This window comes from Ipomoea triloba, chromosome 10, assembly GCF_003576645.1.
Source record: "Ipomoea triloba cultivar NCNSP0323 chromosome 10, ASM357664v1".
Lineage (NCBI taxonomy): Eukaryota > Viridiplantae > Streptophyta > Magnoliopsida > Solanales > Convolvulaceae > Ipomoea > Ipomoea triloba.
In genome coordinates, this window is record NC_044925.1 from 28,537,603 (window position 1) to 28,565,455 (window position 27,853).

The following is a 27,853-nucleotide window of genomic DNA, read 5'->3' on the forward strand; positions in this document are numbered from 1 at the left end:
ATCATGGTTTGTGCAATTGTGCATTTGTGCCGGATAATAGTTTTTGGATGACTACCAAATTAGGTTGTCTGTAGCTCAGATCGAGTTCAAATGACTAGTTTTATTATTATTTTTATACATTAAGTTTCACTTATGTCTAAAATGTCAAGAGACGAGATGCCAAATTAGTTCAATTTTAACATATATTAGACTATATATTGATATATATGTCAATAATTGTGTAATCTGGTGGCACAAAATGGTCTAATCTTGTGATACAAAGTGGCCTAATTTGGTGATTTGTTGACATGAAATGGCTCACAATATTGACTCTTTGTGTTTCACTAGATTGAGAAAATAATTATTAAGAAATACTACAAAATCATATATACTTGTGAAGTGTTTTAAAATATATATATATATATATATATATATATATACTTGTGAAGCTTATGCTGATACAGTAGAAGTGAAGATTGTTTCATCATGCTTATAGATATTAATTAAAATGATAAAAAATTTGATTTCCATCTTTAAATTATACTCCTGCAACTTGTCTTGGGACAAAAATTATAATTTTCTCATATTTGTATGATTATTATTGTTGTGAAAAGGCAAAGCAGTAGCTAGAAGGGGGGGAATTAGAATGCCAATAAATCGATATTAAGGAGCATGAAATGACTTGAATATTAAACTTGAAGAAATCCATTTGCTCGAAGTAGCAACAAAATCTTGGTAACTCCACATTTGTGAAAATGAGAAGACAAATGCTAACTGAAAACACAATAGATAGAGTCTAATAAGAGAGAACTCATGCATGAGCCCTCTATTCAACTAAAAGTCCAAAACTTAGGTATTGGTTGCTCTAGTGTATATCTGCTGGCTGGCATGAGCTGACACCATCCTGATCAAGCCTCTGGCCATCAATTCTCTGATTGCCCTTCTAGCAAGTGAACCACTTATCTGCAATTTTTGTTGTCAGAAGGAAAAGGGATCATACCATCAGTAAATGACTAGGAGAAATGGAAAATGTAACATAAGACAACTAGGTAACACAAAAAAAGAAAAAGAAGGAGAAATGGAAAAAGTAACATCAGACTACTAGGTCACACAAAAACGAGAACATAGGAAAAGATACGAAAGAGAAACATGTACACAAGTTTTCTTGAGAAGAAATGCTCACATTTGAGAGTTTAGGTGCATCATACGTAAAAAAGCTGATTGTATTACATTTCAAATTGCTTATAAGCCATCTAACTAGACAGTTAACAATGCCATTTGGAACAGAATTTCCTCAAGTCCTTGTCAAAGGAAATTCGTTATAGCCTCACCATATATTCAATTATATGCGAGAAACTGTTAGTATATTAGTGAGCATGCAATGCATCAACTTGAAAACATAACAAATTAGACAAACATTGAAAAGACCATTGCTTTGAACTTCTAATTGTATCTGAAACCAATATTTCATAGTTTAATAGTGCAATTTTAGAGCTCTGGTTGGTGTTAAACTGTTAATGCAAGAAATCATTTTTTCACAGAGCTTCCAACTCAACAACTATTGGAGTCTATTATTACCAATTTCACTAATCAACTCTGAGCAATACTAATCAGAACTAAGCAAACTCAGAAAAGCTTAAACTTTAGCAAGGGGCATTAGCACATCGGATCTAACACCAATCACCTAAAAACAATGAGTGAATCATTAAAGCATATAATATGTACCCTGAGACGGTCGGATAGGACGGAGGGGGTGATAAGCTTGTATTTAGGGGCTTCAGAGAGCAGCTTCTCGTAGGTGGCCTTGTCGAAAAGCACCATGTTGTTAACCTTTTCCTTTTGCTTTCCCTTGCTCCACTTCTGCATATTCACAAAAACAATACACACTCAAAAACAATATACTCATCCCTCCAGATTCACCTATTTCATAGAATTAGAAACTATAATAAATGCAGAGTATACAATACAGATTGAGATAGAGGTAGAGGTATAGGAAGATGACCTTCTTCTTCTGCTTGCCACCGCCGGACTTGGCGGGCTTCGAGGACGGAGGTGGAGCCTTTTCCTTCTTCGGCGCCTACAATAACAAGCGCTCACCATTATAGAACTGCAAATATCGATCCCCAAGAATACAGATAGATCAATCGAGTTGAAGAGAAGCGTATAAACGTACCATGGAGGTTTGAGGCGGTGAGGAGGACGACGAACGGCGGAGGTTGAGGCAGAGAGGTCTTCGGAAGTATGCTGTGCTCCGAGCTTCGAAGGCCAATCGAAGAAACTAGGGTTTTATCACCTCTTGGCATTTAAGCTGAACCTCACAGGGCCTAAAATGGTCGAGTTTTGGGCTATCGGAAAATATTTGGGCCTGTAAAACCCAAAAATCTCGTCATTTATTAAGGCATAATCCAAGAAATAGCTGAAGCCTGCAACACTCAAGAAAGCCCAAGTCACAAGCTCCATTATTGGGCTTGTTAACTATGCTTTTTTTTTTCTTTTTCTTTTTTTATTGATAAATCTTGATACAATAGAAGAATGTCACAAAACTATTATTCTCAACACCTTCTAGATCGAATCTATCGCACATAATTTTTTTAAGTGTGGTTTATCTGTCATGTGTAATTTTTGGATTATTACACAAGAGTCACATTAACTGAGTACACACCTTTAAATAATGACGGCAAGTTTTTCTTGTCATGAAAAAAAAAAAAAGGAGGGATGGCATATTATATTATAATAATAATTAGGATTAATGAATATTCTTGGAAAAGCTAATTGGTAATAAAATAGAAGAGCATGTATGGGACAAAGAGTGGCATCCAACTCAAAATGATCTTATTCCACCGTGTTATACCGTGTGCATATGATCAAAACCAAAGCACATTACTCATGCCATGCATGAAGATTTGTCTAACTTTTTTCTTTGTCATTTTGGTCTGTTAGTTCAACGAAGCATATGGAATTTGTACCCCTCGTGTCATAGAATCAGCCATCCCTGAAAAGAATTATAATTAAAAAAGGTGTGGTTGAGTGACTATATATAGTATGATTCTTGTGCTACAAAGTCACGAGTTTGCTTATTATCAACGCCCTTTGGTAGAGATAAAATTAATTTTTAAATTTTATGTAATATTATATAATCAAATTTACAAAATTAATTAATGATGTTTGAGTTATTAGTTTAACATAGACAAAAAAGTAAGTGCTATTGTTCAATGTTATTCGTTATTTTATGTGTATCTCAAAAGCACCATTAATTTTGCACTAAGACCCTATAAGTACATATTTAAAAGAATAATCATTTTTAAAAATTAGTTAAGACATTTAGTTATTGCTCATAGTGCTGTTATTGAGTTATAGTTGGATAACATAAACGTGCAAGCAAATGGAGCCCAGAAATCTGAGTTATAAGGCCTAACCATTCAATGAATTTGGTTATTGGTTATTGCAGTGGACCCAAAACCTAACCACTTTTAACCAATAATACTTAATTATATTTAGTTCATTTTCAAATCTTTGAAATTGATATATACATTGGGTGATGAAAAAAACTCGTAACAACTATTTGAAAGTATGCACTAAAAAGACTTAATGTGATAAGCTCAACAGAGAGGGCGTTGACAAAAATAAAATTTGTGATCTTATTGTACAAAATTGACTATATTTTTCCACAAAGAATATGGTTATTATGGACCACTGATGCGGTGTGAGCGGGAGTGTGAAAATGGGTGTAAAGTCGAATCACGGGGATTGAATTTTATGGCACGTAAGGAGTAATCACCTAAACTCTAGTCACCAAGGTCTTGAAACCCGTAAGGATCCAAGCAAAACATATTTTGGTTTTGGATTTAGCTAATGTATTTTTGAAATTTTGGATATAAGGGAAAGACGCAATTAAACTAGGTGCGAAATACTATTTGGGAAAGATGGGTTAAATTAGGTGAATTACTCTATTGATGCATTAACACTAGGATTGGGGGATGAACAATGACCCTAGGTTCTTAAGGCTAGCACGGAGAAATCCAAGTTCCCAAGGATTAAAACAAAGGTTGTCCCATTTCCATGGTGAACCAACCTAAGTTCTTGAAGAACAAAAGCTATTTAGCCCCAAACCTACCCCTATTTCCATAGAAGAGAAAATGGGTTTGAGATTAGGTTGGCTTAAATCTTCCATCCAACTTCCATTGAAATGAAAGACTTTCCAAAGACAAACAACAATCATTGTACACTAATCATTGAAAGATAGAAATAAACCCAATTCAAACTCAAGAACCCTAAATGGGTGTTCATCCCCTTTTATGCAATAATTACATAACAAGCATCAATAGAAGTAATAAACACCTAATCTAACCCATATATAAGACTACTCACTCATATTAATGGTAAACATAGCAAGATTCAACAAAGAAAACATAACTAAGCAATATATATAAAAACAAGATGGAGAGAAGAAAATAAGAGTTTTACTATTAATGATGAAGAAATGTTGTTGGAATCCCTTCCAAATCCACCAAAAGATGCTTGCAAAATGTTCTACAATGTAAATCTAGGCTATTCTAAGCTAAAAGTGGCTATGGAAATATTAGAGAGAGAGTCTAAACTAGCTAGGGTTCGGAATGTCACAAAAATACAGCAAAAACGCGCATAAACAGAACAGTACAGACAGAAACGGGCAGGGACACGGCTGTGTCATAGGCCGTTTTGGTCTGTGACTTTTTCGTTTCTGGGCCGGACTAAAACGGCCATGGACATGGCCGTGTCACAGGCCGTTTCCCTTCATTTTCCAGCTTTTTCTTTGTTTCTTGCTCCATTGTGTGCTCCGCTGCTCCTCTCCCTCCTTGAGTGGAATCATAAGCTACCAAAAATTGATTCGAAGCCATCAAATGTGCTCCATTTTCTACTTGTTGCGGAAGAATAGACCTTTAACACAAAATCACACAATCAAGTAACAAATTCCACTCAAGTGACAATACTTTACTATAAAAATAAATGGGAAGTGAGGCAAAAAGGCATTTAGAAATAAAGTCATCAACCACTCTTTAGTATGAATCAATGGCAGACTTTATTATATATGACATATATAAAGATTCATATACAAAATCCATTACTAACTCATCAATCTTTCAACCCACTTTACCTGGCCCATATTATTTCTTCTTTTTTTTCCTAGTAAAGTTGGTGTTACAAATGTTTGCTTTTTTAAAATTAGAGCATAATAATTTGTTGGTACCCACAAATCAATTGACTTCTCGAGTTTTTGAATGTAATAACAGTTAACACCCCTTGATAGCTCCAATTCATTGGGTTTTGTTGGATTAATTCTTCAAGTAGAACTTGAGTCAATCTCATTTGATTGATCTCACTTTGACCAAGTTCTTTTAGAACTATCGACTCTATTATAAGGTAGTATTTGTTCAATATACTTTGACCAAGTTTAGTCACTTTATTTTGATAATTGTTATCAAGATACTATACTATAATTTAGTTATGAAGTTTTGTGTAAGTAAAGTGACAAAGGAGTAGTAAAAGTTTTTTGTTTTTATTTAAAAATTATTTAAAAAAAAAAAGAGAGAAAAAGGAAATTATTGTGGTAGTGCTTGTAATAAATAAAAGCATTTAAAAGTCACATGAAATATACTCACCGGCATTGAATGGGTCCAACTCAATAGACAATAATTTAGTGCTAAGTGGAAGACTGAAAGACCAAGTGTGGGGCTTAAGTATAATAGTTTAGGAACTTGAATTTAAAAAAAAAAAATCGTAAAAGTTAGTGGGGCCATTTTACAAATAAAAACAAATAATTTTTTTATAATGAAAAAAACTCGTAACCATTACTATATAAAAAAGTGCGCCGAGTAAGTATTATTTATATGTATTAGCCGCATAAACTACATCGGAGATGTATGTTACCAAATACCATGTGATAGGCTGGATAGATTGAAAAAAAGTTGACAAAAATCAAACTCATAATTCTTTAATACGAGAATAATGTTTTATTTATCTGATCTTCCTTTAGTTGGTCACATATATGGGTAAAATTTGAGAAGAAAGATCTGAGATCGAGTCTCACCAGTAGCAATATGGGGACAACTAATGGCGGATCCAGCATGGGGGCAGTGGGGGCAGCTGCCCCCACCCCCCACCCCATATTTATAGTATATATACTAAGTATATCAATATTTACACAAATGTTAATTTGCTTAGATGGTAAGGCTTCACTGATACAAAATGAAATGATCAATTGTTAAATCCTGCCATTAGCATTGAATTTTGTTTTTAAAAATTTTAGTATCCATAGTGAGATTTCAGTGTATATTGTTCGAGCCTATAGCATTAGCATTGAATTTTGTTTTCAGTTTTTTTTTTTTTTAAATTTTAGTATCCATAGTGAGATTTCAGTGTATATTGTTCGAGCCTATAGCATTAGCATTGAATTTTGTTTTCAGTTTTTTTTTTTTTTTTAAATTTTAGTATCCATAGTGAGATTTCAGTGTATATTGTTCGAGCCTATAGCATTAGCATTGAATTTTGTTTTCAATTTTTTTAATATCAATAGTGATAATTCTAATTGAATTTTTTATTTATAATATTGTGAGTTTTTTTTTATTTCTTAATATTTATAATGAGATGAGTGAAATTTTGTTTTTATCATTTTTTAATATTAATAGTGAGAGTTCTAATTGAATTTTTTATTTGTAACATTGTGACTTCTTATCTCTTTTTCCTTTTTTTTTTCTTATTAATATTAATAGTCAGATGAGTGATTTATAATGTGTTTTCTATTCAAACTATTTTATCTACTTAATTACTCTATATGTTTTATATTTTGTTTAAAATATTTTTTATCTTGATGTATTTTGATTTTTCATCTCTAATTAACAATATTTATGACTCGATCTCTAAGTATTTTTTTTTTTTCAAAATATCTTGTTAGTTTATATTTGGCCCCCACTGAGAAAACTTTCTGGATCCGCCACTGGGGACAACCTCTCAAAGTGAGGGGCTCCTTGTACGCAGTAAACAACGATTTAGCCTCTGTGTTCAACTGAGTTACCATGATTTACATCCTTCTGAATGTTCTGACATTTGAGGTTTAGGGATTCAAACTTTTTTTGGAAAAAATTGACAAAAACAAACAAAATTGATTTTAATAGCCACGTTAAATCATTCCTCCATTATTGATTGGTGTGTGTGTCCCGGCCCCAACAAAGAAAAATCAAATCTATTATTATAACGTGAAAAGGAAGAAGACCTTTTCTTCACATTTTCTTAGTAACTAAGGAAAGGCTTTGGAGCCAAATGGAGTGCATGCTTTCCAAATTAAAGTAGTTTTTTATTACATTTAATTTGATATATGCAGAATTTTATGCTCTTTATTATGGTTATTAACTAGGTTTGAGTTCTCGACATCATAATAGAAATTAACCCTTTTATGGAGATATATGCATGGCCTAATCTCACCATAATAAAATATTCCATAATCAAAGGCTTAATTGGTTACTTCTTGATCTGTCTCACTCTCATCATCATTTCAGGATGCATATATGTGGATGATTCCTTATCTGAATAATTGAGGTGGAGATGCTATCCTAATTCCAAATTCTCAATTTAAATAATTAGCTACTTGTAGTATCAAAATATCATGTCTAAGACTGTACCTAAAATGCCCCACTGTTACACTTCTAGAAACTGTTGATCCCTGCTATTTTACAGTAAATCAATACAATGAACATGATGTGTATAGTTAATTGAATAATTAACTTGATTGTCTATTATTTTTTTAATTTGAGCTCATCAGTCGTGTATAATTTAAATTGATTCATTTTTGGTTAATAGTCGTAGTCTTATTACAATCAACATAACCGGGAGATGTAGTGTGGTTGAGTGACCAGGACTTATCCATTTTTAACCAAAGGTCATTGGCTTGATCCTTGGCATTAGGTACGTACGGAGCAGCCCCGGCAAAGAGGGGCTTATAATATTAGTCATTGTGTTCGACGGTGAAAATTACGAGTACACCCAAAAAACATGCACATTTTATTATCATGTACCTTACTTATTTACCTGATAGCGTAAATGTAAACGGGTCTACGATTACGCTACGAATACGTGTGTTACGTGTGGTGAAGAATGTCGCTCGGCCGGTCAATCGGTCGGTCTACCGGTTAACGACTGAGCGGTAAGAAGCTATGTCGCTCTACGGGTGACGAACAATAACAAGGAAAGAGCCAGAGAGACGAATGAGCAAATCACGAGTGTATTAGTGTAGTATTGATGCGTCCCCCCTAGTGAGGGGAATGACCCCTATATTTATACAAAGTGGATCACTATGCACATGGTGTCTGATATGCAAGTGGAGGGCATATTTGCATGGGCTGAACAGTCACTCCGCAAAATGCGCATTGGTTTGCTCGAAGTGGTTGAGTTACTCGAAATGATGAAAACACGGATCCCTTGTTCCCGAAAAGTTGTCGGTCGTCACATCAAGCAACTGTTACGCTCGTGAGCCTCCAATCCACAAGGTGTGTTGCTTCCGATCATGCGGCCGACGGACCGGTTGGGTGACCGTCGACGGACAGGTTGGGTGACCGTTGACGGACAGGTGATTTACGGACCGACTAGTACATGTGCATATTTACCCATCATTACCATACTTAAAGTAGATTTTGTGACCTTAGCTAACAAAAAACGCTAAGAAGATAAACCAACCTAAGGTTATAAAAATGTAGCTAACTCAATCTTTAATTATTGTTATAGGGGCTGCTCTCTAAAGTTACCATTAAGAGAGATATTACGTATGGCTAAAAGTAATGAAGATTCTTTGGCCATATAGGGTATATTTGGAAAAATATAATACATGCCCCATGCATAATGGAATGAAGAAAAATAAATAAAATAATTATTTTGCACTATATATAGAAGTGCCTCCCTAGTGCTTCCATTCCATTCCGAAGCAGAAGCACAAGAGGCAAAGCAGAAGTTCTTTCTTCTCTCTTCTGTTTTTTCTCCATTTCTTTCAATTCCCCTTTATGATCTTTACTCTTCATTATGAGTTCTGAAACTCATAATTCCTGTGCGTTCAAAGTGGCTATCCACAGGATTCCGATCCAAAGCCGCTTTTTTTTTCGAGTGAGAAATTAAACCACAAACACTCCGATCCATTCCGGCCAACTTCCATCGTCTCCGATCCGATAAAAAACCGCTCGAAGTTTCTGTAATGGGTTCAGACAACTTTAGGAACATCAAAGCCGAGAAGGCGAAGGCGATTCAGAGGTTTAGGAGGATGGAAATGATCACCGCCGCGTTCCGGTTTGTTGAATTCTGCGTGTTTTTAGGCATAATCTGTAGGGTTTCCGCTCATTTCAACGTTTCTGCTTTCAAACTCTCCGGCGAGTATTTCAGGGGAATCTCCGTCGCCTTGATCAGTCCCCGGTTGGTTTTCGTCGTCGGAAACGTCATATTCATCGTCTTGTTCCTCCAATCCGGGCATTCTCCGGAAAAACATGAGAAAGGCGATTTCTACGAGGAATATATGAAACAATCTGGGAATGATAAGAATCAGAGCTTTTATAGCAACTATAACGGGGAGATTAAGAAACAGGTGAAACAAACTACTGCATGTACATATTATGCCAAAGAAAGGAGAATGCAGAGGAGCCAGTCGGAGAACTTGAAGAGGTTAAACTGCGGCGCCGGCGAGGAAGCGCCTGGGAGGGAACTGAGGAGGTCGGCGACGTCTGTGAGTCGCCGGAAAAGTGAGGTGGCGACTGAAGAAATGAGCAGTGAAGATTTTAGGCGGAAAGTGGAGGATTTCATTGCAAGGCAACAAAGGGCTTTGAGGGAAGAAGAGTTCTCATCAGCTTTTGGTTCAACTTAAACATAGATCAGATCTCTTTTTCTTTACCTCCAAAAAATTATAAAAAGAAAATACTATTCCCAGAAGAGACGGAGAAATATATACGGGTAATATTTGTGTGAGCCATCTCACCCATCTTAATATGACAATCTCACACAAGTTTTTATCAATATATACATATTACGTATAAAGTTTAGCTAATATGACAATCTCACACAAGTTTTTATCAATATATACATATTACGTATAAAGTTTAGCTACCCAGGTTGAGGTTGTGTTGTTCTAGATCGACTTCAGTATATTGTCATCCTTCAGACATTCGATACGTGGTGCAAGTGGGTTATGGCGGGTATCCTACAACCTTCGGGCCGGGCCGGGCATCCGATAGTCCTATTCAAGTAGGTTTTGGTAGGGGATTGTTGGGCATCCTACCTCAGCTCCTATACAGCTCAAGCTGATGTTAGTATTTGGCATCAAGAATTTCCTGTAGACTTGCCCATGATGATAGAAACATTATTGGGTGAATCTTCTTTTTTTGAGTGTCTGGAATGTGATGTGTACAGTAGTAAATAGTTGGAAACCATGGAATGCATAATCCTAATGTATTAGCACAAGAATATATATTATATATTATAAATTTATATATAAAGACTGATATTTTATTATAAATAGTATGTGATTTGTCTGTATCTTTCTGATCTCTTCCCCATGACTATTGATTTCAGTTGGAAGTCAATGCACACAATGACAAACAAGAAATTGGCAAATGGGGAAGAAAAATCAAAGAAGACCAGTTGGTATGAATTATTAGCCCAGAAAATACCAAGAAATTTGCCTTGGTTTCCACTACCCCTAGTATGTATATAGTATTAAGGCCTTGTATTCATTCAAGAAAACCACTCTCAGATTCTCATCATCACCTTCACAGTACATTTTCTTCTTCTTCTTCTTCTTCTTATTCAAGTCTCCCAAATCAACAATGATTTCTAATGTTCTTTCTGATCACATCAACATTAACATGGCCTCTGCGAAAACCATTGTTTCGACTGCAGCTTCAGTAGCTGCATCAGCCATGGTGGTGAGGTCTCTGGCCAGGGACCTCATACCATATGAGCTGCAACAATATGTCTACTTAAACATCAATCTCTTCTTCAAGTCTTTCTCTTCTGATATGGTGTTGATCATCAACGAATTCGACGGGCTGGCCAACAACCAAATATACAAGGCAGCAGAAGTGTATTTGGGCAGTAAGGTTTCCAATTCCACTAGCAGATTCAGAGTCAGCATGCCTGAAAAAGAGACAAAAATCTCAACCTCAATGGACAAAGATCAGGAAGTTGTTGATTTTTTCAATGGTGTGAAGCTCAAATGGAGGCAGGTTACAACACAGGTGGAGAACAAAAGGTCCAGGTATCCAGGGCAATATTCAGGGGGAGAATCCGAAATTCGTTATTTCAGGCTCATCTTTGACAAGAAACACAAGAATATGGTGTTAGATTGCTACTTCCCATTCATACTAAACGAATCAAATAAAATTAAAGAGGAGAAGAAGACTCTGAAAATCTACACTATGAACAGTCAACACACGAGGATGTATTCGAGTTCTGGGGATTATACGTGGAACTCCATCAACCTGGATCACCCTGCAACGTTTGAAACGCTGGCTATGGATGCAGAGCTGAAGAAGACAATCATGGAGGATCTTGAGAGGTTTGTGAGGAGGAGAGATTACTACAGGAAAGTTGGGAAGGCATGGAAGCGTGGGTATCTGTTGTATGGTCCCCCCGGGACAGGGAAATCAAGCTTGATTGCAGCCATGGCTAATTACCTCAAGTTTGACATATATGATTTGGAGCTGACTGATATTCATGCCAATTCTGAGCTGAGGAGGATTCTTCTCGCCACTGGGAACAAATCGATACTGGTTGTGGAAGACATTGATTGCAGCCTGGATATAGAGGATCGGAAGGCGGATGAACAGGCTCTGAAGATGCTAAGAAATCATGTCAGCCAAGCACAGACTATCAACATTGTTAGAAAGCCTAAACCCCAAGAAGTAAGTTTAATATGCATTCCTACTCCTTGTTAAATTAAGACCAATTGAAGCATGTGCTCCATCTCAACTAAAAGTCTAAGCTGATACCGGATTTCCCCTTATATATTCTATGTTGGATTGTTTAGGTCACATTATCGGGGCTGCTTAATTTCATTGATGGGTTGTGGTCAAGCTGTGGGGATGAGAGGATTATAGTGTTCACAACAAATCACAAGGAGAGATTGGAGCCTGCACTTCTGAGGCCTGGTAGAATGGATGTGCATATCCACATGTCATATTGCACGCCTGCTGCCTTCATGACTTTGGCGAAGAATTATCTGGGAATTGAGGACCATTCTCTCTTCCCAGAAATCCAAGTTTTGTTGGAGAATGTGAATGTGACTCCTGCAGAGGTGGGTGAACAGTTGCTGAGGAATGAGGGGGTCCAGGACGCACTCAACTGTGTCCTTCACTTCCTCCAAGAGAAAACAAGGGAAGCTGATGATGAAAGCAAGGCCAAAGCGAAAGAAATGGAAGAACAAGATGCAGAAAAGGAACAACCTGGTGAAACCTCCTCCGAGTAAATTATTATTTACGATCATTATCATTATGAAGCTAAGCTACATCAGACACCTCTTACCTATGTTATTTGTTCACACTTCACAGTAGCCGACTTGGGAGACTTTAACCGTTGTTTTTCTTTATTAATAAAACTTTTCATCTGATTTGATCTTTATTATACATTTCAATGACAATTAAGAGTTAAACCTACCTACTATAATCAATTTTGATTTTTGACTCTCTTAAATCTACTATAATCAATTTTGATTTTTGACTTTGCGGACTAAGCGAGGACGTGAAGTCTACTCATCTAATGGGACGTAAATTCCACTTAGTGATACGACTAAGAAAAATCGTCAAATTTTCAAAATAAAAATAAAAATAAAAATACACATAACAATAGCATTATTTCAAAAATATTCATAAATTATAGAGTAGGTAGTCTATCGCATTCTATTTGGGCAATAGTTTTATAACGCACCAAGACTTTTTGAGTGGAAAACTTGGCAAGAAACCAATAGTAAAAGACAAAGGGCAAAGTGCTTTATAGACTTTCTAAATTCCAAACGTCACGACCAAATACATTTCCAAGAGGTTTGATGGAAGACACGGGACCTTGATGTGAAAATGTTGAAAATTTCATATATATCCTTTGGATGAACCCAGAGCTCATTAACACAAACAGAAGGTGGGAAAATGTTGAAATTTTCATATCTATCCTCTAGATTAGAACCCATAGCTCATTAACACAAACAAAAAATCAATCATGCAACTCTCTACAAAGCAAAAGTAGCTTCCTCTATAATTAATAAGCCGCACAAGTAGTCAAATATACACATCACTGTAGACGAGATATACTTGTTCAGTAAAAGGAGAGATTGGGGGAAGCTAAAAAATAAGCCCCATTAGGAATAGTAGCAAACCAAAAGATACATTCTAAATCACTTTAGAACCACAACTTTCGTGTAGAACTAAAGGATTCATGGTCCCTACTTCAGTAAAGTATAATACTTAGATTTATTTCTGACTGACTTGCTAATGGTCCAAGTAGCACTACCTGGAAAAAGAAAGGAAAGAAATTTTAACTTCAACAAACCACACAATGCCAGTCAATAGAGTGTAACTATAAAGTTGTTTAACACGTAAAAAGATTTATCAGGATGCAAACAACAAAACAAGAGGTTACAGTTGAATGAGCTTGACTTTAATAAGTAAGATGGAGAAAATGAGAAATAAAGAAGATCCACTTACCAGTCTGAAAGTATAATATCTTGTGGGGAGAATCTCATGCTTATTCTACCCACACAGAAAGAAAATCTGAAACTTTTTAAACTGCCATCTTCATTTCTATTTTCTGGTGAGGGTCATAGCCAATTAACTTAAAGTCAGCAGCAACAAAGGATTCTATGTCCTGCTTCTCAGGATTGATCTTCAGTATCTACATGAATGTTGATCAACAGGAAAAAAAATAAAGACAAAGAAAAAGAAGAAAAAGAGGTCAAGAATATTAAAAGGAAGCATATGTCCACCACTTTCCAGCTGAAAATTGAATAGAGAGAACCAAACTACAGAAAAGCAAAAGAAATTAAGAAACTCCGTATTTCTTACTGGAAAAGGCCTAGGTAATTTCTGAAGTTGGTCCTGCAGAGGTCTGACATGAGTTCTGTAAACATGAGCATCTCCAATGACATGAACAAATTCACCAGGGACAAGACCTATTAAAGAGGGAACCATAAGGCAGTTATGATGGACGGGATGCTCATAAGCATACCTTCTGAAGCACTTGGAACAAAAGAATTTGAAGGCTACCAGGCTATGACAAATAGGCGAAAAGCACAAAGGAAGACATTTTGCCTCTAGACAAGTCAACCTTTAGTATTACTAATGCAAACACAGAACCAGATATAAGTTATGTAATCATACCAGAAACATGGGCAATCATGCATGTCAGAAGGGAGTAAGATGCAATGTTAAACGGCACTCCAAGACCCATGTCAGCAGAGCGTTGGTACATTTGGCATGATAGTTCACCATTGGCTACATAAAACTGCAAATAGGAAGGAGAACATGCATTTAAGAAACTGGATAAGTAAAATTGTCTGACAACTACTATGTATAATACTAACTTGTGCAAACATGTGGCAAGGAGGAAGTGCCATCAGTTTGAGATCGGAAGGATTCCAAGCAGAAAGAACAATTCGTCTATCATTTGGATTGTTTTTAATCTTGTTTATAACATCCAAAAGTTGATCAAATCCTTGCCCAGTGTAGTCAGCATGCATGTTTGTGTACCTACATAATGCAAGCCCAACAAATCATGTGATAACTAAATCTTCTCACTAACTATAGGTCAAACAAGTAACATTGAAACTCACCTAGCCCCAAAGTGTCTCCACTGGAATCCATATATAGGTCCTAAATCACCCTCTTCCCTATCCTCTAAACCGATACTGAAATTAGAAGCATAAAAAATGTGAATTATGGTTTTTTAAATCCATATCATTGCAAGTATACAGAACAACGCAGTCATGTACTACCTGTCAAGATAGTCTCTTGATGCATTTCCATCCCATATATGAATGCCCTTCTCTTGTAGGACCTGCAAATTGTACAAATTTAGTTATGATAATAACACAAAGACTAACACCACTTACAATATTTAAGCAAAAATGGCCAAGTCATCCAAATAAAAAATAAGGAACAAAAAAACAGAATAGAGGGAACAGACTATTACCTTAGCATTTGTAGAACCACTAATGAACCACAAAAGTTCTTCAACAACACCTCGCCAAAATACTTTCTACAACCCAATACAGACCTTAGCATGCTAATTAAAGGAAAATAAAACAGCAGAGAAGGCAAGCTATTTATTGCATCCAAATTGAACTTTTAGAGATACCTTTGTTGTGAGAAGTGGAAAGGATTTCCGCAGATTGAACCGCATCTTCAAGTTTAAAAAAAAAAAAAGGGAGAGGGGAGCAAATCACAAAAAGTCAATAAATTACTTAAGTAGATATAAATTCAACAAATCAACCAAACCATTTCACACGTAGATATGCATTCTTTACATGACCACTACCTGGCAACCAAATTTCGACAGAGTACCAGTTCCAGTCCTGTCATCCCTTGAAGCACCATTACTTATGATGTCCTCAACCAGCCTCAGGTACATGTACTCTTCATGTTTATCAAATATCATCTTAGGCAAGAAAGAGAATGCTTTAACCTCAACCTTTTCAAGCTCTAAGCCATTATCAGGTGCGAGAGCATCACTCTGAGTAAGGACATCTACTTCATCACTCCTCACACGAACATAAGTTGTAAAAGAAAAGCGGATCTTTTTTTCTTCCAAAGGGAATGATGTGTACCAGGGCTGAAATGCAGTAGTATCAATACCAGGCATGAAAGTATCACAGTCAATGTCTGCCTCAATTTCAGTGATATGAATGGCCTCACATTTATTAGCATTAAGGGCCTCCCTGAAATTTTATATACATACATAATACATGCAGAATTATTTGGGGAAAGAAAAAAGGACAAAAGAGTTTACAAGGAAATCAAAAAAACAATAAACAAGGGGAGGCAAGTACATATGCCAACCTGAAAATCTCACCACCTCCTATGACAAAGACTTTCTCTATTGATAGAGAATAAGGGGAAGCTGCCAATAGTTGCAGAGCAGATCCTAAACTTCCACATGTCACAACATTCTCTGCAGTAGCAATGTCAAAACTACCAGACCGAGTAAGGACAACATTTAGGCGGCCAGGAAGAGGGCGATGTTCAAGAGGGATACTTTCCCAAGTCTTTCTGCCCATTATAACAGCATTCTTTTTACTAGAGTCAGATGTAGTTATGGTAACCTCCTTGAAGAACTTCAGATCAGATGGAAGTTTCCAGGGTAATTTCCCATCCTTGCCAATACCCCAATTACGGGTGGCAGCTACTACAACTTGGTATGCCCTCTGTGGGTCAGTCTGAGCATTGATCTTCCCATTAGCAAACCCTGTAGTGGCATCACCAGCCATGACTGAGTAAGATGCCCAGAAGAGACCTATAGATAAAGAGTTGCAGCTGAGCTCACGTGAGCAGCTTTGGCTGAAGTGCAACAAAACCTGAACATGGCCAAAATGATTACTCCAAACAAAACTATTAGACAGCAACTTCAATACTATAGTTAAGAAATTTAGTATGCTCAGTTGAACTCTGCTTTAACATCACAGAAGTCCATAAGGCAACAATACAAAATGAATTACAAGGAAAATTAAACTATATTACTATCAACTTGGTAAATCAATGCTAAAGGAACAGAGATCATCCATACTTGTTAGCACCAACCTCAATCTATTACATTAAAAGCACATCAAACAAAAACGAAACTAATTTTGAAATATAAATCACAACAGTTCCATCAACCACATATTCATTTCTTAACCTCAGCCAACGTAATCCGAATGTATTTGAGGTCAACTAAGTTGATCCTTTCATACAGAGTAAATTTTTTATTACAAATATTTGTTGCACCACTTCTCGCATCTCATTGAGAGAACTACATCATTGGACAAGCAATTCATACATAATTAAGCAAATTATCAATGATATCGTGCATTAGTGGTAGTACGAAATTAGCGGCACCTCCCTTACAGTTGACTAGAGTTCAATTCTAACAAAGCAAGCAAGTATGGATTAAGAAAAACATAATCGAAAAGGAAATGCAGGTACCAGTACTGAACAGCTACTATTACAGTTAAAAATGGAGGAAAATAAGCAAAGAGGGAAGCACGAAACCGAAATGCAGCAAGGAATTACCGATCGGCGAGCGAGGCGTCGAATGTATGAAATTTTGAACGGTTTGGAGCGCGGAGCAGAGCGAATTGGCGATGAGACTAGGGTTTCGATGGAGGCGGAGAGAGCGATAGCTGCAGTTGCTTTGAGCGAGAATGAAGAGAAGGCTAAGGGAGGAGGATGCTAGCTTTTTATGGTGGAAAAACCAGTAGCGTAGAAAGGCGGTTTCAGTCCCTCTCGCGCACAGAGTTTTTTCTCAATACTGATGATGAATGCTCAACAGTGACGGAGACAGAGATAAATGAGGAGGAAAAGATGGGCGGGGCCGGGGGCGGAGGGGTGGGGGTGGGTAGGGAGAGGAACACAAAAATCCAAAGGAACAGTTTGACGCGGAGTACCGCCGAGGCGAGTGAGTGTACAATTTTTCCACGGAGTAGTACAAATTTTCAATGGCTTGACTAAATTGCCCTTGGCTTTTCTAATAATCTTTAATTTGATACGGAGTAATTGACTTGCTTTCTCTTTACTTTTACTAAAGCCACATTTTTCGATATTAGTAATGTATTAATGGTGTTTGTCAATTAATGATATGATATGATATTATATTTTTTTTTAAAAATTCTAATAATAATTGCATAACCTTACATTAAATATAATTTTTATACAAAATAGCTTCCTTAATATTATATTTAGTTTTTAATGATGTGTCATAATTTGTTAGCCAATCAATGTGACATTCTCTCCGATTTTCGAGAGAATTCAAACAAATATACAAAGGAATAATAAAAGCAAAACACTTCATTAAATATCGAAATAATATGGAATACATTGCAAAAAGAAAGGGGGGCAAGCAAGACGGTCTAGTATAATCCTTGGGATTGGGGTCGTCCATGTTGGAGGTGGCCCACATTCTCCTCAACCTCCGGGTCGGGCTCGCTCATGTTCTCAAGAAAGTGAAGGTGTTCCAAAGATGACGAAACCCCACCAGGGTAGTGTTGACCTGCTGGGAGCTTCTCATTGGTGCAAGAGGAGGTCGTCGCCAAAGGTGAAGCAAGAAAGATGTCAGGTTGGAACACGGCTCGTGGGTACTCTTCTTCGCTGACGAACAAATCGACCCGATAGAAGCGGAGCAAGACGAGTCTATTTAGATCCGGACCTCAGGGTTGAGTCCCGTGCTCAGCCCCAGCTACCAAAACCAAGCTGGAACACGGCTCGTGGGTACTCTTCTTCGCTGACGAACAAATCGACCCGATAGAAGCGGAGCAAGACGAGTCTATTTAGATCCGGACCTCAGGGTTAGCGGAGCAAGACGAGTCTATTTAGATCCGGACCTCAGGGTTGAGTCCCGTGCTCAGCCCCAGCTACCAAAACCAAGCAGGGTTGAGTCCCGTGCTCAGCCCCAGCTACCAAAACCAAGCCCAATGCTCGGCCTTGACCCCTCGGCTGCCAAAACCAAGCTCAATGCTTGGCCTTGACCCTCAAGTTGCCATGGTCAAAGTTGTTGCAACTAATTTCCCTATTTGCGAGTGCAATTGGGAAATGACTAGTGTATATTTTATTGTAACTGCCTTGTTAAGACATTGTATATCTATTTGTAATAACATTACAATATTCCTAAAGATGACAGTCTTGTCCTTTCCCATTGGCATTCTTGTCTTGTGGACATATTTTAAGCTTAAAATTGAATAAATTTTGTGTAGGATCATGTCATTACGGTCGAAACGAGATGGGTACAAAACCCATTAATCCATTATCGGCAAAATCATGAGGTGACTAAAGAGGGCAATCCGTTATCATCAACACTGTCAGCAAACTTGGCATCAAACGACGTTAAAGTGGCCCTTTGCTAAGATATATCCGCCCCTTCCATTTAACGAAAAGGCCGACGGCGTGATATTATTAATACAAATATAAAATTCAACATATTGAACAAGAATTGGGGTCTCAAAAACAAAGTACAATAGTTTGGTACAGAATAAAGAGATCAACCACAGAAAGGAAACTGCTGAAACAACCCTGGATTAAAGCCCCTCGAAGAATCTCAGGTGGTCATCGAATGTTTCTGCGTGCCTGATTTTCGCCACATTTCCATCCTCTTCAACCTGGAAATATGCATGTATGATTAGCAGTACGTTTGGGTCACAATATTTCCCAATTGTACTCCAAAGGAGTAATAGAACTAATGTGTGTGCCCCCATTAGCAGAAAGTAAAAAATGGAGTTAAAACGTAGAAATGCAATATAACACTTAACAAAATTACTCTTTGGCTAAGTGATAGACCAATAATTAGTTCCATGTGTACCCGAAACCTTAAGGCAATGGGTGGAGTAGATGAAGATCCTATAAGCAAGCCCATTTGTCAATGTGGGACATAATACATGTATCTCTAACACCATGACTACATGTATCTAGAATTTAAGAATAGAAAATCGAAGGTTGGGATTACTAACCCAATATTCAGGGGGGCGCATCTTTAGATTGTAGGTTGATGCCATACTCATGCAATAGGCACCCGCATCATGGACTACCAAGCCAGAACCCTAAATGTGAAGGCCATTGTCAGTATGATTCAGATGCATTTGTTAAACTCCATTAGAAATAAAAATAAAAACTTACCCTAGGAGGGGTGGGAAGTTCTCTATTCTTTCCCAAGAAATCTGCAGACTCACATACGGGACCCACAACATCAAAAGTAGAAACCTCGGAATCTGAGGGTGTAGGAGAAACAAGCTCTATGTGCTGCACCCAAAAAGATGCAGTGAGCAATGGCCATCAAGGTACAGAAAGAAGCAGAATGGTGGCAAGTCTCACCTGGTAAGCATCATAGAGACTTGGACGTATAAGTTCTGACATGCTACCATCAATTACAATGAAATTTTTTGTGCCATTGGTTTTAACTCCAGTGACATGGTTGACCAAGCAGCACGTATTAGCAATAAGTGATCTTCCCGGTTCAATGATGAGATTGAGGTTTCGTGATACAACCAATTCCCGAACCTACAATAAAATAAGCAAACAAGTGTGACTATCCCATTTGCATGTATTGGTGAAGAAACTAAAGTCATTCCCTAGAAGAGCAGGCTCACTGCTCTAGATAGTGGCAATGCAACTTTAAAACATAGGCTGAGATAACCTATAGCCTTTTAACAAGGCCTAGCTGACAATCCATATACATTAAAGAAGGAGAGAATTCTCACTGTATCAATTAGATCTCTAGGTGAGGGAAGGATGGCTCCAGAATGATAATAATCAATCCCCAGCCCACCTCCAATATTCAAGAAATCAATTTCAAATCCCTGAGCTCGGATTTGGTCGATGTAGGCAACCATCAAAACTGCAGCATCTCTGAAAATGTCTACCTGGAAAATAATTAATATTTGGTCAAAAAAGTTTCTAAAGGAATATCGTGTAACTCAGATGCCAATCAACAGACATGGATATCCAATTTGCTATATACAAAATTTACAATAAAATCAACATGTTACTTTGGTTATTGTAGATCCAAGATGGCAGTGAGCTCCAACAAGCTTCAGTTCCTTTGGGTGTGCCTTTACGGCATCCAGAAACCATTGCAGCTTTTCGTTTCTGATACCAAATTTGGAGTTCTTATTCCCAGTGGCAACATAGGGATGAACCTATTTCACTCATGCAGTCAGTATGGAGATGGAAATCACATTATTAGAAAATAACCAGATCGTCATATTGAAGCAGTAAAGATGACGGAATTGTGCATGACAGTATCAAACCTGGGGGTCCACATCTGGGTTAATTCTCAGAAGCACATTAACCTTCTTCCCAGCAATTCTTGAAGCTTCAATAATGTTTTCTAAATCGAATTCACTGTCAATGTTTACAAAAACGCCCGCTTGGGCAGCTAGCACTAGATCCTCCAAGACTTTTCCATTTCCATTAAAGATACACCTGTGCTACAAAATGTCAATGTAACTCAACACAAACAGAGCAGACAACAATGCAGAAAACAGCACAATTCAAATGCAATTAGAACTATTAAATAGTCCAATCATTTGCTGCATTGCACATAATAAAGCCCTAAATTTTACAAACAACAATACTCCCAAATGTGTCAAAAGACTTGGTATAAGCATTAAAAGTGCATCCCCAGCTTTCTACCAGTCTTCTACACATTGAAAAGATGCAAATTTGAAGCTTTACCAATAACATTACGCAAATACACACTAAACCAAGTAAATATATGCACACAACGCAAAGACAACGAAAATTAATATTTGTGAGCACTATAATATTACCTGGTAGGATCAAAACCAGCATGGAGGGCCAACTTGAGCTCATTACCGCTAACCAAGACAGCCCCACAACCCAGCTTCCTCAAGTGTTCCAAAATCTTAAGATTATTATTGGCCTTAATCGCATAACCAATGATAGAATTCAATCCCTCTAAAGCTTCCCTATAAGCCTCAACGTTTCGAGTGATTTGGGCCTTGCTATAAAGATAAAATGGTCTTTTTTCAACTGATTCCATAACATCCTGAACCTTGACTCCCTCGCAGTACAGGAACCCATCTTCTGATTTTGAAAAGCAGTGCTGAAACTTCTGGGTCTTTTGCTCTGAGGTGGAAATAACTGCCCTTGTGATCCGGGTTCTAGAAATGAGCTTGGGTGGGCAAATTGGTTTCAGGGAGAAATGTTTGGGAGTTGCATTTGAAGTGTGCTTTAGGGACTTAGGAAGCGACAGGGAGTGAGAGACAAGGTGCGCAGCCGCCATTGATGGAGCAGAGTGAAGGTTTGGGAGCTGAGCTTCAAGTGTGCATTATTGAGGATTTAAGATTTTAGGGTTTAAAGTTCCCTTCTGCGCACGTGCGACGAAACGCCGGCGTTGACGGTTCAGATGGGTCGTGGTCCTCGTGGATTTGTGAATCCCATAAAAACGGATAATTTCACTTCGACCCCGAAGGTTTTAGAAAAAGTCTATTAAGGCCTCAAGGGTTTGTTTAGAACTAATTTTTTTAAAAAAATCATTTTCTTTTTTGCTTGAATGGGACCAACAAGGCCGACATCAATAAAAGCCGCGCATTATGAGTGAATCTCACATTGTGATCTAAATCGGCCTTGTTGTTCATAGTGTTATAGTTGATTAACTCAAACCAAACACACCAGTATATAACTCCAATATGAAGTATAATTTAGACCATTGTAATTATCAAGTTAATTGCCTGACTCACTTGGCTAAATTACCCCAATTCTCATTATGCAGTCATTTTTCAAATGTGTGCTCTATGTAGAGCCCGTCTTGTGATCTTAACTGGTAAAAGACCGTAATAAGGTAAATCAGCTTAGGTTACTCTTAGCTGACTAACTCAAACCAATTAAACTAATAAACAGTTCTCATGGGAAGCCAAACTTGAAAACTTGTGATCACCAAGTTAATTGTATAACCAACTTAACTTGGTGTTGATGACCTCATATTGTCATTCATTTAATTTATAGGGAAGTCTGCAGTCACTATTCGTATGCACACACTGGATAAAGTTTGTATTGTGATCTTAGTTGACAAAAGATCACTCAAAAAATATAAATTAATGATAACTTATTGGCTAAAATTTTATTTAAAAAAAAAAAAAAGGCAATATATATTGTCATTATATTCCCATTTGGTGGAAAGCATGATGTGGATCGGAAGTAGTAACCATGCACTTAGTGGAGCACCACCAATCAAAGATTAATAACCCTCCGTGCCTGCATGGTTAACATCCAATTCCATCATCTATCACCAAACTTCACAAAAGTTGGAAAAAACAGTTAATTTCATTGTTTATACCGTCTACCCTATTTAGTATTTAATATAATATGCATGCATGAGTAGCTTAGTTGGTCACATGATAAGAATAACTAAAAAAGTCGAGATTTAAATAATAAGCATATGATATATATATAAACAGGATTATATATTTTAATGAGATATAAGGATATGAAAGTGTTTGCATGAATAACTTGGCCGAGTTAGGAGTGGTCTGCACGTACATTATATATAACACATAATATGATACAAAATAATATATACTCCTTATTATTTTAGATTTATTTATTAGGTAAAATAGAGATATATAAATAAGAAGAAATAACATAAACGGAGAATAAAGAAGAAGAGCAGGTCAAAGAAAAGGGAGCCTGAAAGCTCCGATAAACAACGAAGGGTATCGAATAAAGATAGGACAACAAGTAGTGGGTATCCATTGGGTTGCATTAGGCTTCTGGGGATTATTATTTAAGGATCCCTCCTCCTCCTTGTCTCGGAGCCCTGCCATTTTGTCACTGGTAAAGTCACTCGTTTCTCTCATCTATCCTCATTTCATTCTCTGTTTGTTTCTGTATCTGATGTTTGTGGTGATTGAATGATTGTTTTGGAATAGGTGCAGGCGTTCTACCCCGCCTGCAGCGCTGGCAAAATAGCAGCACTAAGCCATGTCAGGACAAAGTGAACGACCGTTGAGGCCAAGTAAGGCAAACATGTCTATCAGTTTAAACTTTTAGTTGAGACAAAACAGAAAGGGATGATGTTTTTGTGGTTTCAGGTGCGGAGAAAATCGACTTGGACGCCGATGACAGACAGACAAGGCTGGGGTCACTGAAGAAGGCGGCAATTAATGCCTCTAATAAGTTTAAGTATTCCTTCAAGAGCCGTAGGAGGAGCAGCAGAGTGATGTCCGTGGTGTTGGACGATGAACATGACGCCGAGGAAGTTAAGGCCGTTGACGCCTTCCGCCAGGCTCTTATCCTCGAGGAGTTGCTACCTTCAAAACACGATGACTACCATATGATGCTAAGGTATGTACGTCTATCTGTGTTGTAGTATGTAACTCTTACAATATAATGGAGTTGTGCATGTTTTTAGGTTCTTGAAGGCCCGGAAATTTGAAATTGATAAATCAAAGCAGATGTGGGCTGACATGCTCAATTGGAGGAAGGAGTTTGGTGCAGACACCATCATTGATGTCCGTAATTTAATAATGTGCTCTGTTCTAATTAAAAGTTTGAAACGTACATGTTTGTATATGACTTTAAAATGGGATGTTTGTATATGTATTGTGTTAGGATTTCGAGTTCAAGGAGAGGGATGAAGTGCTGAAGTATTACCCTCAAGGGCATCACGGTGTTGATAAAGATGGAAGGCCTATCTACATTGAGAGGCTTGGGCAAGTTGATGCCACAAAGCTGCTGCAAGCCACCACCATGGATCGCTACATTAAGTACCATGTCCAGGAGTTCGAAAGGACCAACAATGATAAAATGCCAGCATGCTCTATTGCTGCCAAGAAACACATCGATCAGAGCACAACCATCCTCGATGTCCAAGGAGTGGTACGTATGTATGTTTATGTATGTATATATATATATATATATAGAGAGAGAGAGAGAGTAAAATTCAGTGCCGGGTCAATTGCACAACTATTTATACAAATATACACCACTCAATGTTTGCAAATACACAATTAGAGACAGAGGATTTTGGGTGTGTTGTGTGTTTTTGGTGTTTTTTGTATTTTCTACATTTTCACACTAGTGGTGCATACTGTATCGATGGAAGGCGCATACCACATTTGAGCAGATTTATATATATATATTGTGTAGTCCCACTATCAGTTAAGCTTTTAATTGAGAAATAATAGAAAAATGACTCATTAGGTATGCTATTCGGACAATATTGAGTGCTTCTAAATTTGAGGGGGGAAAAACCAAACACATCTTTCACTGTATACCTTAACATTTTGCTTAAGGCGTCCTTTAACATGCATGCATGGTTCAATTTAGGGTCTGAAAAACTTCACCAAGCAGGCAAGGGAACTCATCCAAGCCCTCCAAAATATAGATGGTAACAACTACCCTGAGGTACATATAGCAGTTTTTTTAGTATATATATATACCTACTGGGCCTGGCTACCGGAACAATTATAGTATTGTGAATATTCAGTATGTAAATTGTGTATTTTGAACCTGGTCCACGTAATAATTTGGCCTTGATAAGTATTTGGTTGTGTAGACCTTGTGCCGTATGTACATAATCAACGCCGGTTCAGGATTTAGGCTATTGTGGAACACTGTGAAGTCATTCCTTGACCCCAAGACCACTGCTAAGATTAACGTAAGCTTATCTATCGCGAATGCGTACGTTTGTGTTTTTGTGTCTGTTAGAAACTAATACCTCTTTCTTAAAAGGTTCTTGGCAACAAGTACCAGAGCAAATTGCTGGAAATCATTGATGCCAGGTGATCGAGTTACTTGTACCATTTTCTTGATTTATATGTGCTAAAATCAATAAAAATATTTCTTATAAACTCACTGTTTTTTTTTGTGTTATATCAGCGAATTGCCAGACTTCATGGGTGGCACCTGCACCTGTGCAGATAAGGGAGGATGCATGCGCTCCGACAAGGGACCATGGAATGACCCTGAAATCATGAAGGTCTGACCCGATTATCTTTATCTACAAAAGGCGAAATCCCACGCCCTTATGACCCAGACGGCCCGATTACCTATATATATAGTTATGATCTTTGTGATGTGGTGTTTAATCAGATGGTCCACAATGGCGCGCACAAATGCTCGCACAGGATGACTCCTGTCGAGGAGGAGAAGACCATCCCAGAGGATGGTGGCGTCAGCGTCAGCATGAGCGTGAAGAAGCCAGCATCCTTCAAGGTTGAATCTCCCAAGAAGCTCTCCCCAGTCCAAGAGGAAGTAAGTTTTGCTAATTACCATTTATATATTTATCCCGCAATTTACTTCTTCCATCCAGATTTCAGAATCTTTGAGAGGTCTGCCTGCAAGAGAGGAATTTTTTGTAGAAAAATGGACCTACTGCAAACTGTCTTTGGGGCGGGGCTAAAAGTTTTTCTTTTTTTTTGGTTAAAATCAGCTTTATTTTATTTTATTCTCTTTTTTTTTTCTTCCCTTGCAATTCTTTTTCATAATCACATTTATAAAAATTCAACAAAACTGTTATAGATGCTCTTAGCCATGGATTTTGATTGCCTCTCAAATGTGCAGACCCGCCAGCCTGATGTGTATGTACCCATGGTTGACAAGACAGTTGATCTGCCGCAATGGCCAGCTGTTAAGGCAGTGAACAACGACCCTTTTGTTGTTCCCAAAGGTATATATGTTCAAATTCATATGTTTTATAAGGAAACTAAATGTACTAGAAAATCTCACCCGTTGATTGATTCACATGAGTTTCAGGGGCAGATATTTTCCAAATCCAGGAAGCATACAAGGGTCAAGAAGCAAGCAACCAGCTGTTCACGGGAGTGATGACATTCGTGATGGGCATAGTAACTATGGTCCGAATGACCAAAAATATGCCCAGGAAGTTAACGGAGTCAACCCTCTACTCCAACTCCATGAACTTTGCTGACGGTGGGATGAAAGGCCAGGCGGGTTACAAGCCGGCGGAGCCCGCCATCTCCGCTTCTGAGTTCATGGCCATGATGAAGCGCATGGCCAGCTTGGAGGAGAAGTTCATCACTCTCAGCAACCAACCACCCACCATGCCGCCGGAGAAGGAGGAAATGCTCACCAACGCCTTGACCCGCATCGATGCCTTGGAACAAGAACTTGCTGAAGCCAAGAAGGTATATATCCTTACTTCTCACCACCTAATCCTTTTTCTTTTTCTCTGTGACCGGAAACTGTAACTACCATCCGAGAAAATGTACCAGGTAAACTATATCTTATAATCCTAGTAGGACCCATAAAAGATTAAAATCATAAAGATCAATAGACTACTTTCGTCAAACTGGTGGGGACACTAAAGGCCTCAACCCTCCCATCCCTTGGATAAATAGAGAGGGAGGGCAGAGCTTTTGATTTTTGCTAATAACTAACATTCTTTAGTTATGAAGATCAATAGACTACTTTCATCGGACTGGAGACGACACCAAAGGCCTCTGTCCTTCCATCTCTTGGATAGATAGAGAGGGAGGGCAGAGCTTTTGGTTTTTTATGTTGTCAAAGAGTTTAACAATGAAAATAAGATGGCAAGTGCCTTATCGAATTGATCAGATCAGGTCATGTAAGAACAGAACAAAGTTAAAATCTACCGGTCTGTTAGGATGCATCAGCTTTATACATCACTGCATTTCCATTTGACGCGGGGAGTAGAACATACTTTGTGGTTACTAAGATGATCTGAGGGGGTAATGAAAGATGGTTGATATATGGTTTGTTGTTGGAATTGCAGGCACTTGAGGAGTCACAGACCCACCAAAACGAGCTGATAGCCTACATCGAAAAGAAGAAGAAGAAGAAGAGTTTCTTTGGTTTTTGAACCGTTGATAAAACATAGAGTTTATAACATATTAACCACTCGAAGCATGCTATAAACACAGACGCAAATTAAAACGTATACTTATTTTATATGCATGTCCCATGCAGTATAGGATTTATACAATATGGTTCCCTTGCCTTTTTTGATAAATGCGCCGTATGTTTTCTTCAGCGCCAGTTGTAATGTTGTATGATTTCAGTTCTTCAAATTTCCAATGAGAAGCTTTTGTGTGTTAGAATATAATCAAAGTTGTAATGTTGTATGATTTCAGTTCTTCAAATGTCTAATAAGAAGCTTTTGTGTGTTAGAATATAATCAAAGTTACTTGAGTTACTCT

General features: G+C 37.7%; 6 protein-coding genes across 7 annotated transcripts; 3 read left to right on the top strand and 3 right to left on the bottom strand.

Annotated features, from left to right (window-relative positions):
• Positions 1 to 636: 636 nt before the first annotated feature.
• Positions 637 to 2,274, bottom strand: LOC116031811 (40S ribosomal protein S25). The gene is made up of 4 exons (XM_031274120.1): positions 2,153 to 2,274; positions 1,982 to 2,056; positions 1,705 to 1,839; positions 637 to 942 (listed from the first exon to the last, which is right to left on the bottom strand). The coding sequence occupies exons 1-4, from the start codon at positions 2,153 to 2,155 to the stop codon at positions 829 to 831; spliced, it is 327 nt and encodes a 108-aa protein (XP_031129980.1). The 5' UTR covers positions 2,156 to 2,274; the 3' UTR covers positions 637 to 828.
• Positions 2,275 to 8,906: 6,632 nt separating this feature from the next.
• On the top strand, positions 8,907 to 10,446 carry LOC116032353. The gene has a single exon (XM_031274855.1). The coding sequence runs from the start codon at positions 9,194 to 9,196 to the stop codon at positions 9,851 to 9,853; it is 660 nt and encodes a 219-aa protein (XP_031130715.1). The 5' UTR covers positions 8,907 to 9,193; the 3' UTR covers positions 9,854 to 10,446.
• Positions 10,447 to 10,764: 318 nt separating this feature from the next.
• LOC116032351 (bifunctional dihydrofolate reductase-thymidylate synthase-like) lies at positions 10,765 to 17,489 on the bottom strand. 2 transcript variants are annotated; one of them, XM_031274853.1, is made up of 12 exons: positions 17,238 to 17,489; positions 16,029 to 16,543; positions 15,508 to 15,907; positions 15,328 to 15,372; positions 15,163 to 15,228; positions 14,966 to 15,027; positions 14,804 to 14,878; positions 14,555 to 14,720; positions 14,352 to 14,475; positions 14,037 to 14,143; positions 13,680 to 13,866; positions 10,765 to 11,121 (listed from the first exon to the last, which is right to left on the bottom strand). In XM_031274853.1, exons 2-11 carry the CDS (start codon positions 16,454 to 16,456, stop codon positions 13,756 to 13,758), a joined length of 1,584 nt encoding a protein of 527 aa, XP_031130713.1. In that variant the 5' UTR covers positions 16,457 to 16,543; positions 17,238 to 17,489; the 3' UTR covers positions 10,765 to 11,121; positions 13,680 to 13,755. The 2 variants fall into 2 exon arrangements, with proteins under 2 accessions (XP_031130713.1, XP_031130712.1); XM_031274852.1 differs by lacking the exon at positions 10,765 to 11,121 and adding an exon at positions 13,202 to 13,485.
• On the top strand, positions 10,784 to 12,638 carry LOC116032352 (AAA-ATPase At3g50940-like). Its single transcript, XM_031274854.1, has 2 exons — positions 10,784 to 11,888; positions 12,014 to 12,638. Exons 1-2 carry the CDS (start codon positions 10,812 to 10,814, stop codon positions 12,449 to 12,451), a joined length of 1,515 nt encoding a protein of 504 aa, XP_031130714.1. The 5' UTR covers positions 10,784 to 10,811; the 3' UTR covers positions 12,452 to 12,638.
• Positions 17,490 to 19,055: 1,566 nt separating the features above from the next.
• On the bottom strand, positions 19,056 to 22,012 carry LOC116033658 (diaminopimelate decarboxylase 1, chloroplastic-like). Its single transcript, XM_031276415.1, has 8 exons — positions 21,482 to 22,012; positions 20,960 to 21,134; positions 20,699 to 20,848; positions 20,411 to 20,572; positions 20,025 to 20,210; positions 19,830 to 19,952; positions 19,664 to 19,753; positions 19,056 to 19,315 (listed from the first exon to the last, which is right to left on the bottom strand). Exons 1-8 carry the CDS (start codon positions 21,955 to 21,957, stop codon positions 19,235 to 19,237), a joined length of 1,443 nt encoding a protein of 480 aa, XP_031132275.1. The 5' UTR covers positions 21,958 to 22,012; the 3' UTR covers positions 19,056 to 19,234.
• A 1,390-nt stretch (positions 22,013 to 23,402) lies between these two features.
• On the top strand, positions 23,403 to 27,831 carry LOC116031747 (phosphatidylinositol/phosphatidylcholine transfer protein SFH3-like). The gene is made up of 13 exons (XM_031274045.1): positions 23,403 to 23,507; positions 23,603 to 23,688; positions 23,765 to 24,017; positions 24,085 to 24,184; positions 24,285 to 24,551; positions 25,002 to 25,079; positions 25,231 to 25,332; positions 25,407 to 25,456; positions 25,554 to 25,653; positions 25,767 to 25,928; positions 26,238 to 26,343; positions 26,430 to 26,821; positions 27,430 to 27,831. Exons 2-13 carry the CDS (start codon positions 23,655 to 23,657, stop codon positions 27,514 to 27,516), a joined length of 1,731 nt encoding a protein of 576 aa, XP_031129905.1. The 5' UTR covers positions 23,403 to 23,507; positions 23,603 to 23,654; the 3' UTR covers positions 27,517 to 27,831.
• Positions 27,832 to 27,853: the final 22 nt, after the last annotated feature.

What these genes read in the sequence shown, in the direction of transcription:
- LOC116032351 (XM_031274853.1), bottom strand. Translation starts at nt 16,456, where the DNA reads ATGGCTGGTGATGCCACTACAGGGTTTGCTAATGGGAAGATCAATGCT. An exon ending in TCAAGAGACTATCTTGACAG is followed by an intron (nt 14,879 to 14,965) that starts GTAGTACATGAC and finishes TTCTAATTTCAG; the next exon opens with TATCGGTTTAGAGGATAGGG. An exon ending in AATTACCTAGGCCTTTTCCA is followed by an intron (nt 13,867 to 14,036) that starts GTAAGAAATACG and finishes ACATTCATGTAG; the next exon opens with ATACTGAAGATCAATCCTGA.
- LOC116031811 (XM_031274120.1), bottom strand. An exon ending in GTGGCAAGCAGAAGAAGAAG is followed by an intron (nt 1,840 to 1,981) that starts GTCATCTTCCTA and finishes GTGAATATGCAG; the next exon opens with AAGTGGAGCAAGGGAAAGCA. An exon ending in TCCTATCCGACCGTCTCAGG is followed by an intron (nt 943 to 1,704) that starts GTACATATTATA and finishes CAAAAATTGCAG; the next exon opens with ATAAGTGGTTCACTTGCTAG.
- LOC116032352 (XM_031274854.1), top strand. Translation starts at nt 10,812, where the DNA reads ATGATTTCTAATGTTCTTTCTGATCACATCAACATTAACATGGCCTCT. An exon ending in GAAAGCCTAAACCCCAAGAA is followed by an intron (nt 11,889 to 12,013) that starts GTAAGTTTAATA and finishes TGGATTGTTTAG; the next exon opens with GTCACATTATCGGGGCTGCT.
- LOC116031747 (XM_031274045.1), top strand. Translation starts at nt 23,655, where the DNA reads ATGTCAGGACAAAGTGAACGACCGTTGAGGCCAA. An exon ending in TGAACGACCGTTGAGGCCAA is followed by an intron (nt 23,689 to 23,764) that starts GTAAGGCAAACA and finishes TTGTGGTTTCAG; the next exon opens with GTGCGGAGAAAATCGACTTG. An exon ending in CCCTTTTGTTGTTCCCAAAG is followed by an intron (nt 26,344 to 26,429) that starts GTATATATGTTC and finishes CATGAGTTTCAG; the next exon opens with GGGCAGATATTTTCCAAATC.
- LOC116032353 (XM_031274855.1), top strand. Translation starts at nt 9,194, where the DNA reads ATGGGTTCAGACAACTTTAGGAACATCAAAGCCGAGAAGGCGAAGGCG.
- LOC116033658 (XM_031276415.1), bottom strand. Translation starts at nt 21,957, where the DNA reads ATGGCGGCTGCGCACCTTGTCTCTCACTCCCTGTCGCTTCCTAAGTCC. An exon ending in AACTTCCCACCCCTCCTAGG is followed by an intron (nt 19,754 to 19,829) that starts GTAAGTTTTTAT and finishes CTTCACATTTAG; the next exon opens with GGTTCTGGCTTGGTAGTCCA. An exon ending in TGCGCCCCCCTGAATATTGG is followed by an intron (nt 19,316 to 19,663) that starts GTTAGTAATCCC and finishes GCATATTTCCAG; the next exon opens with GTTGAAGAGGATGGAAATGT.